This window comes from Carassius carassius, chromosome 6 (assembly GCF_963082965.1).
Source record: "Carassius carassius chromosome 6, fCarCar2.1, whole genome shotgun sequence".
Taxonomy (NCBI): domain Eukaryota; kingdom Metazoa; phylum Chordata; class Actinopteri; order Cypriniformes; family Cyprinidae; genus Carassius; species Carassius carassius.
Genome location: NC_081760.1, coordinates 13,664,338 through 13,680,031, shown reverse-complemented (window position 1 = coordinate 13,680,031; position 15,694 = coordinate 13,664,338). Strand labels below are relative to the sequence as shown.

General features: G+C 36.9%; 1 protein-coding gene across 1 annotated transcript in view; it reads right to left on the bottom strand.

Moving 5' to 3' along the window:
* Positions 1–15,694, bottom strand: part of LOC132142393 (glypican-5-like) — a 278,158-nt gene that overhangs the window by 143,832 nt on the left and 118,632 nt on the right. The window contains exon 6 of the mRNA XM_059552208.1: positions 9,515–9,635. Within this exon, the coding sequence (XP_059408191.1) occupies positions 9,515–9,635 (121 nt within the window). The remainder of the gene's footprint in view (positions 1–9,514; positions 9,636–15,694) is intronic.

Genomic DNA, 15,694 nt, shown 5'->3' with positions numbered 1-15,694 from the left:
GCGCCAGATGACCTGGCCTCCACAGTCACCGGACCTGAACCCAATCGAGATGGTTTAGGGGTGAGCTGGACTGCAGACAGAAGGCAAAAGGGCCAACAAGTGCTAAGCATCTCTCAGGGAACTCCTTCAAGACTGTTGGAAGACCATTTCAGGTGACTACCTCTTGAAGCTCATCAAGAGAATGCCAAGAGTGTGCAAAGCAGTAATCAAAGCAAAAGGTGGCTACTTTGAAGAACCTAGAATATGACATATTTTCTGTTTTTTTTTCACACTTTTTTGTTATGTATATACAACCCGAATTCCGGAAAAGTTGGGACGTTTTTTAAATTTTAATAAAATGAAAACTAAAAGACTTTCAAATCACATGAGCCAATATTTTATTCACAATAGAACATAGATAACATAGCAAATGTTTTAACTGAGAAAGTTTACAATTTTATGCACAAAATGAGCTCATTTCAATTTTGATTTCTGCTACAGGTCTCAAAATAGTTGGGACGGGGCATGTTTACCATGGTGTAGCATCTCCTTTTCTTTTCAAAACAGTTTGAAGACGTCTGGGCATTGAGGCTATGAGTTGCTGGAGTTTTGCTGTTGGAATTTGGTCCCATTCTTGCCTTATATAGATTTCCAGCTGCTGAAGAGTTTGTGGTCGTCTTTGACGTATTTTTCGTTTAATGATGCGCCAAATGTTCTCTATAGGTGAAAGATCTGGACTGCAGGCAGGCCAGGTTAGCACCCGGACTCTTCTACGACAAAGCCATGCTGTTGTTATAGCTGCAGTATGTGGTTTTGCATTGTCCTGCTGAAATAAACAAGGCCTTCCCTGAAATAGACGTTGTTTGGAGGGAAGCATATGTTGCTCTAAAACCTTTATATACCTTTCAGCATTCACAGAGCCTTTCAAAACATGCAAGCTGCCCATACCGTATGCACTTATGCACCCCCATACCATCAGAGATGCTGGCTTTTGAACTGAACGCTGATAACATGCTGGAAGGTCTCCCTCCTCATTAGCCCGGCAAGAATGTCAAATTTGGACTCGTCTGACCATAAAACACTATTCCACTTTGAAATAGTCCATTTTAAATGAGCCTTGGCCCACAGGACACGACGGCGCTTCTGGACCATGTTCACATAAGGCTTCCTTTTTGCATGATAGAGCTTTAGTTGGCATCTGCTGATGGCACGGCGGATTGTGTTTACCGACAGTGGTTTCTGAAAGTATTCCTGGGCCCATTTAGTAATGTCATTGACACAATCATGCCGATGAGTGATGCAGTGTCGTCTGAGAGCCCGAAGACCACGGGCATCCAATAAAGGTCTCCGGCCTTGTCCCTTACGCACAGAGATTTCTCCAGTTTCTCTGAATCTTTTGATGATGTTAAGCACTGTAGATGATGAGATTTGCAAAGCCTTTGCAATTTGATGTTGAGGAACATTGTTTTTAAAGTTTTCCACAATTTTTTTACGCAGTCTTTCAAAGATTGGAGAGCTATTGCCCATCTTTAATTCTGAGAGACTCTGCTTCTCTAAGACAAAGCTTTTATAGCTAATCATGTTACAGACCTGATATCAATTAACGTAATTAATCACTAGATGTTCTCCCAGCTGAATCTTTTCAAAACTGCTTGCTTTTTTAGCCATTTGTTGCCCCCGTGCCAACTTTTTTGAGACCTGTAGCAGGCATTAAATTTTAAATGAGCTAATTAAGTGGATAAAAGTGTAAAATGTCTCAGTTTAAACATTTGCTATGTTATCTATGTTCTATTGTGAATAAAATATTGGCTCATGTGATTTGAAATTCCTTTAGTTTTCATTTTATTAAAATTTAAAAAACGTCCCAACTTTTCCGGAATTCGGGTTGTAATTCTATATATAAAATATATGCATTTAGCAGACGCTTTTATCCAAAGCGAGTTACATTGCATTCAGGCAAACAATTTTTCCTAACATGTGTTCCCTGGGATTCGAACCCCCGACCTTGCGCTTGCTAACGCAATCCTCTACCACTTGAAGTTGTAGCCTACATAGTTTGTGCAGCTAAATTTATTTGAATTGAATGTTGAAAGTTCATACTGATTATGGATGCACAATATATATCGGCCTCCAAACCTGTATTGGCCGATAAATTTTACATTTTAATGTTAAAGTTATTGAACCAATAATTTTTTTTTTGCCAATATATTAAAGCCGATAAATAATGCATTATTTCCTGCAGAGACACTTCAGATGCGCACTGTTTGCCATGATGGTTTTTAATTGCTTGGAATATTATTGGAATCACTTCAAACAGTTACATAGAGTGAAGTGCAACATGTGCAGGGCAAGTCTGCCATAATGTAATGAGAACATTACTGTTAAATAATGTTATGGAATCTTCGTGCGGCCGTGTTTAAGCGCCTATGGGAAGAGTGTATTCACAACAGAGGTGCACCTTCATGACCAGCACAGTTCAGTTCGCTTGTGCATATGCAGCCTTTTGTCCAAATATACATTATTATTAATAAACAATATTGGGTTTATTTTATGCTTATAGGTCTGATTTATCATATTCAGAATGCGTTTGGTTAAGAAAGATGCTAGACTTGAAACGGGAAAGTAATTATTGGACAAAGAAAGTAAAGCATTGATGCTAAACTGATACCTCATGGACCAGAACTAAAGCCCTGCATTACAATGAAATTTTTGAAGGATTAATGGGTTGAAAAAGAGGCAATGGGTATCTTTTCCTAAGTCTGCTCAAGGAGAGAAGCTCATTAGCCTGGTGCTTTGGGCAAACTGAAGCTGCAGGGTGGCTTTCTGCCACAGGCAAGTTGTACTGAAAGCTTGTGTTGTCTTTGGGCTGCTCGGGATCATGGGTTATGGTTAGCCCATAATAATAACACCATTATCCCATTGCATTCACACTGCATTGATTCACTGTGATTCTTCCTGGAGTTTCAGTTTGGAGTCAAAAAAGGACCAAACATGCTACAATGCTAATATGATTTTATGTTTGTTTGTTTTTTGTGCCATAAAAACTATTATTATTAATTGTTATTATTATTTTTTTTTTGTGACGTGCCATATTATTCATACAAAGCAGAAAATATTTCCAAAAAAAAAACATGGAACAACTATGGTACATGTCCAAAACACCACAGTAGTACCATGGTTTCTACTACAAACAGTACTGTGGTAATACCATCATCATACTGTTAATTAATTTTCCAAAATATCACAGTACTACTGTTACAATTTATAAAGCTATGTTTTTACACATAATAGTGTACTGTGGTAATACTATGGTTATTTTGATATTTACAATGTCATAGAAAAGGTTTACTACTGGCACTCAATACAAAGTACTTCCAAACATACCATAGTAATGTTGTGGTAAATGTCCAAAATACTTTTTACTTTTTTTGTCTAAAATGTTTTTACTTACAAAAAAAAAAAAGTACCATGGTACTTTTGATTTTTACCATTTCATGGTAAAAGTGCACTCATAATATACTTCCAAGAATACCATAGTTAAACTACAGTATATGTGCAAAATATAAAGATAGTACCATGGTGATACAGTGGTACAGAGATAGTATGCCAATGACACAGTAATTTTTGACAGCTGGTACCATTTCTAATTTCTCTTTATTTCTTTTTAAGTAGAAAATCAAATGACCAGAAGGTACATCCTTTGTGTCAGGGCTCTGGACTGTTCTATGTTGTGTTTTGCTCATTTCTGTTCCTGGGTTTCCTTATATGGTCTTTTTCCTGTCCTCGTTTAGTTTAATTAGTCATTTAGTACACCTGTGTTTGTTAGTCATCCCCTGTACTTAAGTTTGAGTCTGTACAGTCTGTTTGTGTCTGTTCATGAATATTGTTGTACTCCAGTGTATTATTAAAGACTGTTCTGTATGAAATTTCTTGTTTCCTCATTCTTTGCTCCTAACAGTAGGCTACTGTGACAGAATTGTTTTTGGTGTATTTGTCGCCAAATTGGAAAAAAACCTCCTCCTGCAGTGAAAGATCGCTCAAGGGCCACACCAGACTGTTCATGGTCCTTGCCAGCCTCTTCAGCTAACCGAATGACATGCTCTGTCCGTTCTATGATGCCACCCTAAACTTGGCGTACAGAGCACTGTCGTCCGAGGAAGGCACTCGAGCGAGTTTCACCACCTTTGTGTCACTCCTGACCCAGAGCCCAGCCCACCATCTCCCCGCTGCATGGAGCACCAGGCCGAGTCCACCGCTGACAGAGAGCCTGAGCCTGCCTCAACCAACGAGCTATCTACAGAGAGAGCGACAGAGCTGAGGATCGCCATGGAGCCGGAGGCCGTGACGTCAGTCCAGGTGCGAGAGCTGGCTACATAGCCTGTCACGAAGGAAAAAGCCACAGATGGTGTGAGTGCGGAGAGGTGCTCAGCCCCCGCACCACGCATGAGGGTGAGCAGAGTATGGCGTCGCAAAACTGCCAAACTAAATAGGAGAAGGCTAAAGTCCCGAATCCAGTCCAGAGCGTCTCCACTGCCCACTCCTTGTAAGTGCCCTCAAGTGTCCACTCAGCCAGAGCACCATCCTGTTCCCGTGTTCAGCTCGTGGCTGGATAATCCCTCACCTCTGCCTCCAGCATCTAAAACCCGGGCTCCGCCTCAGCTGTACACCCAGCGGCACTACCTCGGCTACTAGCTTCCTCGCCTCCAACGTCACCCATCAATTCATCAGCTCCACTAGGCTCCCTCGTCCGTCCGGCTCTGCCTAAGTCTGGCGTTGACCATCCTGCGCCTTGGGACTCCACTCCACTGTCTTTGCCTCATCCTTTCTTCCCTCTGGCTCCATCAGGCTCCTTCATCCTCTCGACTCTGCCACAGTCCTCTGTCGCTCCAGCTCTGCCACTGATCTCTGGATCTCCATCTCCACCACGGTCGCCAGAGCCTTCAGCTCCATCCTGGCTTCCCGGATCCTCAGCATCCCTGGCTCATCAGCTCTCCGCCTCGGGTCCTCCACCACCTGCTCTGCCACCGTTGGTTAGCCCCCTTGAGACAGCGGCCATTCCTCCTCCCTCTGTCTGCTCCACCGTGGGCTCTCATTATGGCTGTGGCCTGGGTCTAGCTGGACTCCTCCTGCTCCAAGTCCCTCCTGTCTCCTCCCTTCGTCACCTCCCTGGACTCTGTTGGCCAGCCACCATGCGGTGTCCTTCCTACTCCGTAGCCTCCTCCTTAGTTCCCACCCATGCCCCCACCTTTGGTTGTTCTATGAAGGATGCACCTTCCAGGATGGGGGCGATATGTCAGGGTTCTGGTCTATTCTATGTCATGTTTTGCCCCTGTTTCTGTTCCTGTTCCTGTGTTTCCTTATATGGTCCTTCCTGACCTCGTTTAGTTTAATTAGTCATTCAGTACACCTGTATTTGTTAATCATTCCCTGTATTTAAGTTTGAGTCTATGCAGTCTGTGTTTGTCGATTCTGAACGTTGTTGTGCTATGTTGTTCCAGTAGATTATTGTTCTGTATGAAATTTTGTATGAAACTCTGTATGAAATTTGCTCATTCGTCGCTCTAAACAGTAGGCTACCATGATGCTTTGTGGGTTATATACTACATTATATATATATATATATATATGTTTTAGTTATTTCATACATACATATATATGTCAGTGTTTACCTTTAGTTATTACATCAGGTTGAACTACATTAAAAATAATATTGTTGCCTTGGCAACCTAATTTTCATTTTATGTTTTTAAATATTTTATTCCATTTAAATATTTTATTCCATTTTGTTACTGCAATAACCCTAGGTACAACCATGTTAAAAATTTATTGATATCAATATAATCAGGACCATTCAGCACATATTAAAGTGCCATGTTATCCGCACTTTACTCTTGTCTTGTCACACTAGTGATTGTCTGATCTTCTGAAGACAGCTCACACTGTTTTTCTTTTGGTCAAAGGTACAAATTCTAGTAAGAGTCTGAAAGTGTCCAATTCAACAGTTCCTAACACCTGATCAAAATGTTCTGCCAGCCCATAATTGGATATCATCACACTTAAAAAAGTCATCATACCCCCACCGATCGAGCCATTTCCTCACCAGAAGGAGGTTTCTCTGATTGCTCTGGACATCATGTCCTGCTGGATCAGTCAGCGGACCAGTGGCTTCACGCTGAGATTCCCAGTAAATGTCCTCTCTGTGTTCCAGTGTTCATCGTCATTAAGGAGTACACTTTGTCGTGTTATCATAGATAACAGTGGCACCAGCCCATAAAATGATTGTAGCTCCAGGCAGAAAGACTGAAGTGAACCTGCTGTGATGAAACGTCTGAAATGCTTTCTCTTAAAATCTCTTTCAATCTCTCTCCCACATTTTTCCCCATCAACACCTTGCTACCATCAAGATGTCCTTGATCATGAGAAATATTGAGACAAGAAAGAGTTGATACTTAAAGCAGATGTAATTTTGCTATAATGCCATAGAGGTGTGCAATTTTTAAGTGTTAAAATACTTTGCCTTTATCCAGGGATGGGCGACCTTCCCAAAATATCATATCATGATTTAATAACACACGATTACGATCCACAATCTGAATTGCAATCTTCCCAATTTTGAGATGTACTGCAGAATATAAAACACAGTAGTGCATTAACCTTCTGGGGTCTGAGGGGTTTTTGGGGACCTGAAGTTTTGCTATGCCCTGACATTTTTTCAGTATCTTGAAAACATTTTAATGGCTAAAGTCTGATTACACTGGATGTGTTAGACTATATATATATATATATATATATATATATATATATATATATATATATACACAGTTGAAATCAAAATTATTCAACCCCTTTGAACTGCAAGGCATTTTGCTGCGGCAAACAAAATTGAATGAAATCAATTTTAAAAAGGCATCAGTAAAGTATTAGAGAAAGTTTATTAATAATTGTCATTTTATTTTAGTTTAACTAGATGCACTAAAATAACTAAAACTAAAACAAAAGTTACTAAAACATACATATATATATATATATATATATATATATATATATATATATATATATATATATATATATATATATAGACAGTATATATATAATGCATTCTGGATATTTTTTTTCCCCATCATGGAAAATGTATAAAAATCCAATACAACATCATATAGGCCAGGTTTTTGAAATGGATAAACGTGTGTTCCCAAAAATACATATGAAAAGCAAAAGAGATGATAACACTTTGTACGAAATGTTTCTCAAGATCAGAACATGCCAGACTTCTTCTGATAGATCAAGATCTGTCTGTTTTTGTCTTGAAGCACATCCAGCATGGAGGGAAGAAACACAATCTATTCCAGCAGGCAGGACAGCAGCATCAGCCTGACGTTGTTGCTTCAGGAGGGTAAAACAACATTGATTTGGCCAGCGGGTGGTGCAGGGATAGAATAAACGCAAGAGTGTTAATGCTTAAAATTGATTTTTAAATATGTATTCATTGATTTTCTGGTCTCTAAGTGTTTCACTGTGACGTGTTATTTTGCAGAACAGAGGGAAATGAAAAGAAGCATAAACTAATTTGCCTTCAATCATATTGATTAAAGCAAAACATTCAAGCATGAGTCTGCATTTGAGCTTTTACCATCCTCCAAACTGAGAGTGATGACAATAATTATCAAATCAACACAGACGTTTGTTTGTTCAGGGAACCTCAGTACTTTTGGCTGTGGAGGTTAGACGGCGATGTTTTTTCATCCATACAAAAGTCGAGTTTGTTCACATCCAGCTATGAAATAATAATTGAGAATCACATACGGAAATGTGCAAATAATATTCATCATAAAAAAGTGAATATATATAATATATAAAATATTTGCATTTATGCATTTGGCAAATGCTGGTATCTAGCAATCTGCATTGTATACAAGGTGTATAATTTATCAGAACATGCATTTTTCCAGGATTCAAATCCATGACCTTGGTGTTGCTGACTATAGCAACGCTAGGGTCACGGGTTCAATTCCCAGGGAATGCATGAACTGAATAAATGTACAGCATGCAGTGTGGGTCACTTTGAATAAAAGCATATTCCAAATGTAAATGTAAGTAATTTAGATGCACTGTAAAAATATATATTTTTAATGATTTCTTGAAAAAATGAATTTATGCTTCAACAAAGAAATGTTAGTTTTCCCTTTCAATTAAAGCAATAGCTCACCCCAAAATGAAACATTGTGCTGTTTTTATCAGCTGCTGGACTTTCATTCTGACGGCACCCATTCACTGCAGAGGATCCATTGGGGAGCAAATGACGTAATGCTAAATTTCTCCAAATCTGTTCCCATTAATAAACAAACTCATCTACATCTTGGGTAGTCTGAGGAATAGTACATCAGCAACACATTTTCATTTTGGAGTAAACTATTCCTTTATTTCAAGAAGCAAAATAACAACTTATAAAGTATTTTGCCTGAAAAATGCATCAACATTCATTGAGTTTATACTTAAAACAAATGTGAACAATGTTTAGTTCAAGTTCTCTTTTCTGGTGCATTCGCCGTCCATTACAGCTTATAAAACAGGCTGCTTTGAAATCCTATGACTGATTATAGTAATAGGTAATACGAGGGAAGACATTTTTAAAATAAACAGCTACATAAATTGCTCGCATTGCCAACAGTGCATGTGTGTTATTCCCTCCGTAAGCAAAACACACCATCAATCTGGTGCACTTGTGTAAGAAATGCGATTAAAACACCAATAGTGTGATTAAAACCACAGTGCACATATTTCACTGTAGTTATGGTTACTGTGGTTATTATGAGCATAATCACATTAACAATCACAGTATTTTGTTTACGTGAGTTCCAGCTCAATCACCGTAAAGCCCTAATCGTATTATATGGATGAATGTAAATGTAGCCAATGATTTAAAAATTCTGAAATAAGAGAAGAATTAAAAATGGATGTTTAGATGTAAAACCACAATCTAAAGGACACCAGAACTGGATGCAAAAAGAGAACAGCAACACAGATTTAAATATCCTATGACAAGGGTTATATTCATAAAAAAAAATTATAATAAATATATAAATATAAATACATATTTGATTCATAGACATATGCAACTTTTTATTAATAAAAAAATAAAAATAAAACCTTTTTAATTTCAGCTAGTTACCAAGGCAGCATTTCTCATAAAAATAAGTTATACAATTCTTAAAATTAAGTAATAAAATTATGAAACACAACAAATTACTAAAACCTTCACTAAAATTAAAATATGAAAACATAAAAAAAATCATGTAAAATTGTAACATATTTTATGATTCTCAGATCCTTTAACTATTCTCAACAGAAAAAAAAATAACGTTAACACATTTTATTCACACAACGTACCGTTTCATGCATCCATGAGCAGAGCTAATTAGATCTGCTCTGATCTGTTGGCATGAAAACACTGCAACTCATGAAACTGGATTTTGTGGGACATCAAGGAACACATTACATTGTTTCATTTGACTGTATTTCTCCTGACTAGACTCACCTGATTGACATGCTTCAGTTTATCAATGACTTGACTGATCATCGGGTCGGCCTCCTTCACTTTGACTTCTGGGTTTTCAGCTTGGGCTTTAATCCCATTGCCAACCACTCGAAGAGTATAGCTATAAAGACAAAAAAAAAGATAAAGAATGAGAGACGGTTGTTTGCAGTGAGTGGGTGTCATTTTATGTGTACTTTTTTATTTTTAATTCATTTCCAATTTTTCAGCGCAAAGGCGATTGAAGCTTTGTTGCTGACTTGATGAGGAAGGCCTAACATGAACCAACTACATTTATCAGCACAACAAAGAAAGAGGCATGACTAAATCCCTCAAAAACCCACAAGGACCTGCAATGGGATGAATAACTCAAGCCACACTAAAAAGCGAAAGGACTCCAGGCTGAGAAACAGATTGGGGTTTATGTGGGGCAGAATGGATGTGTGTTGCGATGGACCGCAGATATGACGCAATAGTGCACAGAAAGCATGGCTGACAAATGACATGAAATATTACAATTCTTTATGGGTGAATTCGTTTTACACCAATGGTAAAACCAGCCCGTCCTGTTGAGAATCACCTTGAGAAGGACACATAAAAAGTAAACTCTTAAAACAGTGAGGAAAAAAATATTAATGAATAGGGAAATCCGTAGTGGGCACAGACAATCGACTTTGTTTTTCGGGCAATAACATATTTTGTATAGTAAAGCCTATTATTATTGCTATTATTATCATCATCATAATCATCATACTATTGTTAATGTTTTATTAGTTTATTATTATAAGTTTCTTATTTTACTATAACAGTTAAAAAGTTTGCATTAAAAAGGACGCAAATAATAACATGGGGGGGGGTACATGCATCTGTCACGTTGAGCCTCAAGACTCATCCCCCCTCGTGCATGTCTTGTAGTTTCACCTCAGCATGTGTCTGAATGGGTTTATGTGAGACAAAAAAGCCCCTCACAACAGCACTGAGTCGTCTCCTCTGCTCCTTTTAATTCCAACTTAAGGCATGAGAGGTGCGTTCGCTCAGTGCTGTCACTTAGCCATTCTGCTACTTTCCACACACTCATCTGAATAACTTTCAAACCCGCAGCGGCGCTCTGAAAGGCAGACACGCACTACAGTGGAATGCAAATGCTCCAGAAATACACCGTTAAGTCTCACTGTGGGTTTTGTGCTCTTGAGGCTTGGAGACAAATTGATTAAAGGGGTTTGAGTGGGAAATTTAGGACTCAAATAAAACAACAAAAATAAAATACAGACTTTTCAATGTTTCGTCTTCATAAGGATATAGAAATCACACCAGCTTACAGCTTATCATCAGTTAAACGAAATTAGCTATGGAAGACACCTTAGTAACCTCATAGTAAAATCATTCCCAACACCTTAGCAACTGCATGGTAATACATTAATATCACTCAGAATACCTTAGAAACTACACAGCAACACACTAAATCACTTAGAACACCTTAGAAACGGCATAGCAACACATTAAACCTACACAGAACACCTTAGCAATTGTATAACAATGCAATGAAATCACTGTCAAAAGAACAAAATAAATGAATAAAAATAATAAAATCACAATAAAAAAAAAAAAACAATACATTGAAAACAATACTAAAGCATTGTTATTTCTCATATTCAAGCCATTCTCTCCAGAAAATGCTAAAACACTCTGGGATTTATAGTAATATGGTGTTTTTACTGTTATAGTATGTTTAACATTAATTATTTCCATAAAAAACTAAAGACATAAATAAATAAAACAAAACAGTGTGTGCTTTTAGTGCGATTCATGTGTCATGATGCAGTGCCTAAAACAAGGTGCTGTCCAAAATGTAAAAATAATAAAAAAAAAAAGAAAAAGAAAAAAAGGCTTGTTTGTTAGTTGCAATGAAGAGCAATGAAACCTTTGCTGTGCAGATCAAGGACTTTTGTATAATATTCCTCCCTTGGATATAGTCTAATGCTTTTAAGACCCTCATTTAACAGTAGGCTCTGTCTGACTTCATTAGTACCGAATCATCAACATGCAGGTCACTTGCAAACATGCTTCTAAGTGCACTTCAAAAAAATATTCTGCCAGGACGCCTGCATGTGCTCTCAAAAGAACAGGAGCCATGACTGCAGAGCGGATGTGTGCACCGCACTCACACGCTCCATTTAAAAGCCATCTTTCACTGTGCAACGGGCCGCTCTGCAGACATTTCACTAATATTTCATAACACACTCACGCCTCATGGAAGAGTCACACAAGATGACACACAGCCGGGGAACACAGAGTATTTTTTTTTGAGGTGTTGAATAATAAAAACTACCAACATGCACAACACTCCTCTGTACATGCACATGCCATCCGCTATCTGTGAAAACACTTGATTTTACAAAAGAGAAAATAGATCAGAGATCGTATGTATCTGGTAAGGATTGACAGACAGCATCACAACAATCTTCAATCGCTCTTTTGGTGTGTGTGGATCCTTCAGCGCCAGAGATGGATCATTTAAAGAAGTTTTTTTTTTGTTTTTTTTTATCCTTAGCCAATGAATGATGGGATTGTGTGGGTGTACATATATATGAGCAGAATTGTCTTTTTAAAGACATCAGTCATAAAACTTTACAAATTTACACTGCAGTGGCGCACAACGGATCATTACGCATTTTACTGCTCAACAAACCATCCACCAAACGATCTGTGTAATGAGAAATGTAACTGCGGCTGACAGAAGAGGCATATCACAATCAAAGCTATTTCATTTGCCTCGAATAAAACACAAGCTATATTCTCTTATGGCAAAAACAGGAACTGTAGAGTTTTGAAAAACAATAATTATGCTCATAAAAGCCCATCCCTGCATCTGAAAACTGATTGGATTAATATAACAACAAATAAAACAACAGATGCAAATCTGACAGCTCACATTAATTAAATAATAATTTATTCATTCATTATATATATATATATATATATATTCTAAAAATGTGAAATCTATATTTAGAAAAGTTGATTGGCGAACATAAAAATATAGAATATATTAATTCTATTCTATTCTATTCTATTCTATTCTAATATCTTATTTGTGGACACAATTATGATTATAGTGATGACTCTTCTTATAAATAATCATGAATTACTGCCACTACTACTACTGCTACTAATAATAATAATAATAATCATTTAAAAAAACGCATCATGCTGTGGTGTTTTAGATGGTTGCCATGACATGTTACAGTTTTACAGTGATTTGATCATGGTTAAAAGGTACAAAACTCCTTAGACATGGTAAAATCACTGCGACGCAGGGACTCAAGTGACTTATTGGTTTAATAGCATATTACACAAGAGACCAGCACCGGTGAGAGAACCACCCAGAAGGCCTATAATTGCAGATTTGTATAACAGTTCAATCAGCGCTACAATTCAGGAGATGGAGGCTTTGCAGAAAGCTGCAGTAGAGCAAGAGATTCTGGTGCAACTGCAGGCACCTTTCCTTTAACAGCTGCGTCCATATTATACATTTTGGACACTCCAGATGTGCTTTCAAATCCTTATATATATATATATATATATATATATATATATATATATATATATATATTTACTATTGCCACCATGCAATAGAATGCCATGTTGTGTGGAAATTGGAATAAGGTCAGCCGTGAAGCTTTATTCCATTTTACGCAAACAAAATGATAGTTGGACTCTCACTTTCCTCCCCCTTAATCATTCTGAGCTCTTCTAAATTGGGTCTGGGTGGTTTGATGTAGCTGCTGATAATTGGAAACAATTATTTTGTATTTTTTTTCATATATATATATATATATATATATATATATATATATAATGTATGCATTTTATCTCTAATATCTTCATATGGTTTGTATTCTTCATTTTCAGTGCTATCTCTGAGATTCACATACTGAAAAATGATTTGTGGGGTATTTACTCTGAAATTGTGGTAGTTATCATAATGACTCAAGGGTACAAGAGAATTGAGAGGCAATTGTGTCCAAATGAAGGGAAATGGTTTTTCATTTGGGGAAATGTAACGATTCTGCAATACAGAGACTCAAATCATTCGCCAATGTCTTGTCATTTATGAAAACTAAGCTGCACAGATTGTTCAAAAACAGCTTTTTTATGATATCACGAACTATTGCAAGAATTAATCCACTATTATGCATATATTATATACATCCACTGCAGTCTTAAATTTATATATATATATATATATATATATATATATATATATATATACAAATCAAAATAGCAAAATTAACTTATGTTTCTTCTGACTTCTAACACCTCAAGGCCTGTTTCATAAAACAAGTTTACCAAATAAGCCAAGCTTATTTCAGTTAGTCTAACTCATTGTCAAATGATGTGGTTCCATGAAGCAAATTTAACAAAGATCAACTTCAGTCACTGCGGCAACTTATGCTGGGAAACTAAACTGGTTCAGGGCAGGCTAACTGTCCGGCTAAGCTGAGTTCCTCTAACACTGACCAATATGAACACAATGATATTACCACTGACTCTCTCACATAATATTATACTCATGCAGCCTTTCACTCTGGTTTTAACAGCTATACCTTTTATAGTTAGCAGAACATTACAACATTATAATCTAAAATGGCTCTTCAAAGCATTAAAATCACTAAATTAAAAGTACATTTTAACTGCTTTAAGAAAAACACAACTCATCTGAGCTTTGTAATTACTGTATTTGCTTTTTTTTTACCATTACAATAGACTCTTTACAGTTACTGCTATAATAAAAATACACTTACATGTAGGTTTAAAATTCTACAAAAGGCTAGAAAAATTAATATGTTTGCATGACTTTCTTACATTTACAGATGAAAAATATACCTGTGACATGTCAGTTATGCACTGATGAAAACACGTCTCAAATGTATTAAACAGCACAATTATATTCACTGTTTGATATGTGAATCGATACAAATGCCAACTTGTATCCAATGCACACTTTTTGAAATCGATGCACCACATCATTAACTTTTTTGCAGATCCGAGCGAATCATTGAATCTTCTTATGCCTTCCCCAAAACAAAATAAAGAAACAAATCATGGTTCACAGCTGTATCATAAACTAGTTTAAAAATGAATAACAATCATCATACGTCTTACAAATACATCAACACATGAAGGTAATCTGTGCCAATGCATAGGCCAACAGGGCTTATGCCCCCAACAAACCACCTGTGAACTACAATCTCTGCTCGTAAGTGCTTAGAATCCCATCATACTCTTTTTCTCAGGATGTGAAGGATGTGATCATTGAGAATGAAAATGAAGGAATAATGATTTGTGCCCATTTTGGTGTGATTGCAGAATTGAGAGAGAAATCAAGCGAATCACTCCAGCAGCTGTATCCTCATCATTTCTTCTCGTCTGTAACATCTCGAGAGCCCCCCGGGTCTCCTCAGGAAATACAACCATCTAAATGAATCCGTGTTCTTCGGCATAAATTCAATGAGACAGCAGTGTTAATTAAAATAAATAATGGCTGAGATTGAATGCAATTGCTATGAAAGGAAATGGGATGGGGAGTTTGGAAGAGGGACGTCGCATGCGGCACAAAAATGCTGCAAAAAATGTCGCCTCTGTCATGGAGCATGACTGCCACCCCGAAGCTTGATGCCAACATCCAAACAAACATGAATATGATGATTAAATACATAATTACAGCGACTCTTTGGTGCACTGCGCTTTGTATTAAAAAAAAAAAAAAGGAAAAATCCTTGTTGTTCTATCTGCCTTGCTTTTCAGTACAAAAAAACTACAAGATTTCTATACTTGAGAAGCAAAACTGTGTAATATTATTGGGGTATTTATTTTAAATGAAGTTTATTTCTCTTGGCAATTGTTTTTTTGGGGGGAAAATACAAGAAATATATATATATAAAAAAAGTTTTAATATCTCATGCACATTTTCTTCACAAGTATGTCTATCTTTAATTGAAGTCTTATATTAAGTGCAATCTGTACTAAATGTATATGAATTTTAAATCAGGTAAAACAACAACATCAAAACCCTATCTTTTAATCAGTTTTTCTTACCTAACATTTTTACCTTCAATGGAATTCTTATTTTAAGTGAAATCTTCAAAAAATTTACTCGTATTTATGCTTAAAACTTAGGAGAGA